The sequence below is a fragment of the Mobula birostris genome, chromosome 10 (assembly GCF_030028105.1).
Source record: "Mobula birostris isolate sMobBir1 chromosome 10, sMobBir1.hap1, whole genome shotgun sequence".
NCBI classification, from domain to species: Eukaryota; Metazoa; Chordata; class Chondrichthyes; order Myliobatiformes; family Myliobatidae; genus Mobula; species Mobula birostris.
Window position 1 is genome coordinate 17,600,780 of NC_092379.1, and position 6,693 is coordinate 17,607,472.

The following is a 6,693-nucleotide window of genomic DNA, read 5'->3' on the forward strand; positions in this document are numbered from 1 at the left end:
TCGCACACTGGCTGTTTGTCCGTCCTTTTGCAGTGGGTGCAGTCCTATTGTGTTTCTTGCATTGACCGAGTATGACCGCAAGAAAACGGTTTGTATCTGGTGATACGTACGTAGTTTGATAATGAATGTACTTTGCACTTTGGTCTAAACCACTGAATGGTTGCGTAGCTCACAAGTTGGACTATCGACCTCGCTATCTACCTCGTTATGACCTTGCACCGCATTGTCTCCCTGTGGCGCAGTTTTCTGCTCTTGTTGCCCTTGCTTCTGTTCTACAGTGCGCTGTGCAATGATTTATAAACTGCATGCGAGTTAAACCTGCATCGCGGTACACGTGACAACCGATACTGGGTCCTTCGATGACCGACCAGCGCCGGCAACTTGCCCAGCCGACCCATGAATCAACGGGCCCCGGGTACGCCCCTCGGCCGTCCAATTAATTGGACGACAAACAGAAGGCTGAGCCCGGCCTGTGCTCGGGATTGGTGAAGCGAACTGTCAATCAGGGGCTACGCGCAGGGAGTTCCGAAGCGTCACAGTGTGGGCGGGCGCGGTGATCACGTGGGGTGTCGATTCGGCCAACGGGCTGCGGCGGCGCCTGCTTCCCGGTTGCGCGGCCCATCTGGTCCGGATTTTCCCACGGATTCCCCCCGCCCCGCGCCGGTCCCCGTTGGCGATTCCCGCCCCGCCGCTGTGTGGGAGCCCGCAGCCGGGGCCTGTCCACCGCGCAGGTTCCGGGGCGGGTGGTTTACACTGGAGCGAGGGGGTGGGGGCCCGTACGCCCGAGCATGCGCACTGCCCTCGGTAAGTCTACTTGCGGTGCGGAGCTCGCTGTCTGGTCACATAGAGCTGTTTGTGGCCCGCTGGGCATTGTGGGAAAAGTGTCCGCCATCCTCCTGCAGCAGAGCAAGACAATCCATGTTCGGCAGCATTTCTGCTGATTAAGCTTTACCTACTTGCCCTGAGTAGTTTGATTTCAAGTCTGTTTAGCGCCTGTATTTACTCCCACCTCCTTTAATATTCTAGACTATTATGCCTTCGAGCAGAGGACAGATATAAATTTGTCCTCTGCTCAAAGGAAGCCGGGGGAAAAGAAAACTTATATGGCTTTGAGACGCGGAACCATATATACCGTGATAGGGGACGCGATCTTCGGCACAGTGGTACAAGTTTTGATTTATTACTGTCACTTCTACTGGAATATGTTAAAAAGGTTTTGTGTGTGTGCCATCCAGACAGATCATGCTGTACACGAGGTGTTAAAACAGAATTGTGTATTGCAATTTCAGAGAAAAACTGTAAAATTTACTGCCGAGAACCTATAATTGAGAAGCCTTCTGTTTGTCCTTTCAGGTATCACCGACTCTGCTGAGAAAGATTGTTTTGTACCAGCTCTCCACAGCAGCTTGCAGAGCATAAGTAGGGCATCAGAGCAGAGAAAGTTAAGAGCAAACATTCATACCAAGATCCTTCAGAGTGACGTGGGAGTGCCGGGATTTGACTGACAGTGGCCACCACACGATGGAAGAATTGCCCAATGACATTCTTGTGGACATACCTGCATCTGAGGAGGATGGAAGTGTGCAAATGACCAGGCCCGCCCGGGAGGGCCCACTGCCCTGCACGCTGTGCGGGAAGGTGTTCGCCTACCAGTCCACGCTGCGGCGCCACTGGCTGGCCCACAGTGAGATCCGGCCCTTCATCTGCGACGTCTGCGGCAAGGCCTACAAGAGCAGCCAGGACCGCTCGCGGCACCGGCGGATCCACACCGGGGAGAGGATCGTCACCTGCCCCGAGTGCGGCAAGGCCTTCACCCACTTCTCGCACCTGCAGGCGCACCTGCGCACCCACACCGGCGAGCGGCCCTTCTCCTGCCCGGAGTGCGGCAAGGCCTTCGGCCACTCCTCCCACCTGCAGAGGCACCAGCGCATACACAACTGCGGGCGGCCCTTCTCCTGCTCCAAGTGCGGCAAAGTCTTCACCCATTTCTCGCACCTGCAGGCGCACCTGCGCATCCACGCCGTCGAGCAGACCTACCCCTGCCCCGAGTGCGGCAAGACCTTCAGCTACTCCTCACACCTGCAGGCGCACCTGCGCACCCACACCGTTAAGCAGACCTACCCCTGCTCCGAGTGCGGCAAGACCTTCAGCTACTCCTCACACCTGCAGAAGCACCAGCGCACCCACAGCTGCCAGCAGCCCTTCTCCTGCTCCGACTGCAGCAAGACGTTCGGCCGCTCTTCGCACCTAAAGGCCCACCGGCGCACCCACACCTGCGAGCGGCCTTTCTCCTGCCCCGACTGCGGCAAGGCCTTCGTCCAGTCTGCCCACCTCCTGGAGCACCAGCGGGTTCACACTGGAGAGAAGCCCTTCGTCTGCCCTCTCTGTGGGAAGAGCTTCGCCCGGTCGTCGGAGCTTCACGCTCACCGGCGGATCCACACGGGGGAGAAGCCCTACATCTGCCCCGACTGCGGGAAGAACTTCAGCACGGCTTCGAACCTAATGCAGCACCGGCACGTCCACACCGAGGAGCGGCCCTTCCCCTGCCCTGACTGCGGCAAGGCCTTCAAGAGCCCCGTGCACCTGAAGCAGCACCACGTGATCCACGCTGGGGAGAGGCCCTTCTCCTGCACCGTCTGCGGCAAGGCCTTCGTCCGGTACTCCAACCTGCAGGCCCACCTGCGGCTGCACGCCAGGGAGAAGAAGCTGCCCTGCCCCGACTGCGACATGGTCTTCCCCCACACCGCGAACCTGCTGGCACACCGCCGCGCCCATGCCGGCAAGCGGCCGTTCGCCTGCCCCGAGTGTGCCAAGACCTTCGCCTATGCCTCGCACCTGCTGGCGCACTGGCGGGCCCACACCGGCGAGCGGCCCTTCCCCCACCCCGAGGGGGGCAAGGCCCTCACCCACCCCTCGCCGCTGCCAGCCCCCCAGGTTGTCGACGCGGCGGAGAAGCCCTTCGCCTGCCCGGTCTGCAGCAAGTGCTTCGCGTGGTCGTGGCAGCTGCAGAGCCACCAGCGGACTCACACGGACTAAAGCGGCAACACTCGTCCCGACGGGGGGTGGGTCTTCGCTCCGTCCTCCCAACTCTTGGCACAGAGGTGGACTCACCCAGGTGGGTCGGGAGGACGTGGTATTCATTCGGGCGGCGGGAGTTTCCGTCCCACACCTGGGCGCGTCTGTGTGTGGGTGTGTGTGTGTCTGGAGCTTGTGGGCTTCCACCAGCTGGTCCGGTTTCCTCCCGCGTTCCGCAAAGGTAAATCAGTTCCGCGAGGGTCTCGGCTGGGGATAGAGTCTGGGGCTGGGGAAGATGAAGGGGGTGTGACACCAACTGCAAATTAATTTCTCGAGGCAGCCGTGCGTGCACGGGCACGTGTGTCTGGCAGCAAACTTTCTGAGGTATCTAATTAGGGTATCAAGGGATAGTGGGGAGAAAGACAGAAACTGGAACTAGATGGGTGAATAGTTTAGCTCATGGTGGAGTGGCAGAACAGACTCGATGGACCGAATAGCCTACTTCTGCTCCTTTGTCTTGTGATAAATCTTGTGATCAGGAGGATGAGATGGGATTCCATCCGGATATGATTGGTGGTCACAGTACAGGCCATTCGGCCCACAGTCACTTCTGGCTATGCCTTGTCCACATTCCTCCGCTCCCTGCACGTCTAGGGGCAAACTTAACTCCTCTGTTGTACCTACCACCATCCAGGCATCTGTTCACAGTGTAAAAATATCTAAAACTGACCCCGCACATCTCCTTTAAACTTGTCCCTTTGCACTTTAACTCTGTCCCCTCTCCTATTAGACATTCACACCCTGGGGAAAAAATATCAGCCCTCTGTGACCTTCATAATCTTTTAAGCTTCTGTCAGGTCTGCTCTTGGTTTCTGCCACTCCAGAAACAGCAACATAATTATCCCCTCATAGCTCACGCCCCCGAATCCAGGCAGCATCCCGGTGAACCTCTTCCGCACCCTCTCCAAAGTCTCTTCGTCCCTCCTGGGGTGAGCGGACTGCAGTCCAAGTTTCGGGATTTGGACTCAATGACGATACATTCCAGGCTGGGGTACTCTGGGGCTCGGAGGGTGGGAGAGGTGTTGGTTGTGGGGGGCGCCATTGGATTGGCCCAGGACGGTATCTGTGGTGTGTTTTGTAAATGTCAGTTGTGGGACATTGGAGAAATTCTGGGCCGTGTTTTCGTGTTGTAAATCAGTGTTCTTTCAGATGCCCATTAGAACATAAACAGAACACAGCAGAGTACAGCACCAGCCCTTCAACTCTGCTGAAATTTGAACCTACTCTAAAACCAATCTGAAATTTCCCCCATTGTTCGTTCATTCTTACTGCTATCAAAGAGAATTGTAAGTGTCCCCAACGTATCTGCCTGAACCAACCCTGGCAGCGTGATTCACGACCCCACCAGTCTCTGTAAAAAGCTCACTCTGACACCTACCCCACGTACATTCTACAATCATCTTAAAATCATGTCCCCTTGAATTGTCCATTTCCACACTGGAACAATGTCCCTGGCTGTCCACTCTGTGCCTTTGACCTCTCATCTTTCTTCATAGAAAACCCTTAGCTCCATCGACCTTTCCTCACAGGAGATGCCCTCTAATCCTGACGCAAATCTCTGCACCCTCTCTAAAGCTCCCTCATCTCTTCTGTACTGAGGCGACCAGAACAGAACACAATGCACCAAGTCTGGTCCAACCGGAGGTTTATAGAGCCGCAATGTTACCTCGCCATCCTGAGCCCAGTTCCCCGACTAGTGAAGGCCATCACACCGCATGGCATCTCAGCCACCCGATCACCTTGAAGGGTAATTTTGCCGTTTCTGTGGGCATAGGCCGCAAGCTCCCTCTGTTCCTCCACACTGCTGACAATCCGGCCGTTAACCCTGTGCCCTGCCTCCATGTTCAACCTGACAAAGTGAGTCATTTCACACTATTCCAGATTGAACTGCAGCTGCCACTTCTTGGCCCAGCTCTGCATCCTGTCAAAGTCCCGATGTAACCAACAACAGGCTACAGTATCCACAACACCAACCCTCGTGTCATCTGCAAACTTACCAACACACCCTTAAACTCTGTCATCCAAGTCATTTACAAAAATCACAAAGAGCAGGTGTCCCAGAACAAAATTAACGGTGAGGAAGGTAATTACTGGCAATAGATCCAGAGTGAATTTCCCTCCGCACTGTCCCATCACACATTCCTGGGGTCAGACACAGAGTGAATCTCCCTCCACACCGTCCCATCACACACTCCCGGGGTCGGACACAGAGTGAAACTCCCTCCACACCATCCCAACACAGTGTCCCGGGGTCAGACACAGAGTGAAGCTCCCTCCACAGCGTCCCAAAACAATGTCCCGTGGTTAGGCAAGGAGCAAAGCTCCTTCTACAACAGCCCATCACATGCTCTGCAAGTCAGACATAGAGAGAAGCTCCCTCTACCTGTAGTAATCCAGCTAGTAATATCTTGATGGAAGAGTTCCACACAGATCCTCCAAAATCCTCATGGACACGCTCACCACAAATGTATGCTCCCCGTCTGTCCAGTCTCCTTATAGCTCAGAGACACAAGTGGTTCTGTGGGTGCCAGAAATCTTGAGCAAATGTGCACAGAGTGCTGGAGGAACTCAGCAGCTCAGCAAGCATCTATGGCAGGAAATAAACAGCCAAAGTTTGAGACTGAAACCCTTCATCGGGACTGGAAAGGAAGGGGGCAGCGGTGGGAGAGGGGAGGAGCAGGTTAGAGAGTACAGGTGAGGTGTAGGAGGGTGGGTGGGTGGGTATGTGGGGGGTGGACGATGGGAGAAACTGGTGGTAACAGGTGGACTGTACAGGTCTAGAGAAGAATGAATCTGAGCGGGTAGGACAGTGGAGAAGAGGGGACCGGACGGAGGTGATGGGCAGGTCATCAGGGTGAGTGAGGAGGAGAGAGTGACTGAGAGGGTCACCAGAACAGGAGAATAATATTTAACTTATAACCTTCCCCTGCACCTCCTCCCCATTACCACTCAGAACCCCAAACAGTCCTCCCCGGTGAGGTAACGTTTCACTTGCGAGTTTGTTGTATCTGGTGGTCCCAGAGCGGCCTCCTCTGCATCGCTGACACCCAAAGGAGATTGGGGAGCAGTTTCTTCCAACACTTTCACACTTTCAGCCACAAAAGGCAGGATCAGCCGCTGTCCAGCCATTTCAATTCAACTTCCCATTTCCTACTGACGTGTCTGACCAAGGCCAAGTTCAGCTCCGAGCAGCAACACCCCAAATTCTGTCTTGGTGGCCTCCAACCTCAAAGTTGAAGGTAAATTTAATATCAACGTACAGATATCTCACCACGTAAAACCTTGAGATTCATCAGGAACTCCGATAGTGAAAAAACACTACACGCAAATAACTAAATAGTTAAATAAATTACACTGGGAGCAGGAGTTCCAGAGTCCTTGGTCGTGGAATTCGTTCAGAATTGATGAGTGAAGTTATGCACGCTGGTTCAGGAGGCTGATGGTCGAAGGGTAATAACTGTTCCTGAACCCAGTGATGTGGGTCCTGAGGCTCCAGTACCTCGTTCCCAATGGCAGTGTTGAGAAGGGAGGTATCCTGGGTGGTGGGGGTCCTTACTGGCACGACCAGCACTTCCTCCAGCTTCTGGTAGTTTCTTCCCCTCTCTCGTCCTGTCTCCT

General features: G+C 55.1%; 1 protein-coding gene across 1 annotated transcript; it reads left to right on the forward strand.

Moving 5' to 3' along the window:
* The first annotated feature begins 577 nt into the window (after positions 1 to 577).
* LOC140204447 (uncharacterized) lies at positions 578 to 5,759 on the forward strand. The gene is made up of 2 exons (XM_072271174.1): positions 578 to 804; positions 1,354 to 5,759. The coding sequence occupies exon 2, from the start codon at positions 1,522 to 1,524 to the stop codon at positions 3,034 to 3,036; it is 1,515 nt and encodes a 504-aa protein (XP_072127275.1). The 5' UTR covers positions 578 to 804; positions 1,354 to 1,521; the 3' UTR covers positions 3,037 to 5,759.
* Positions 5,760 to 6,693: the final 934 nt, after the last annotated feature.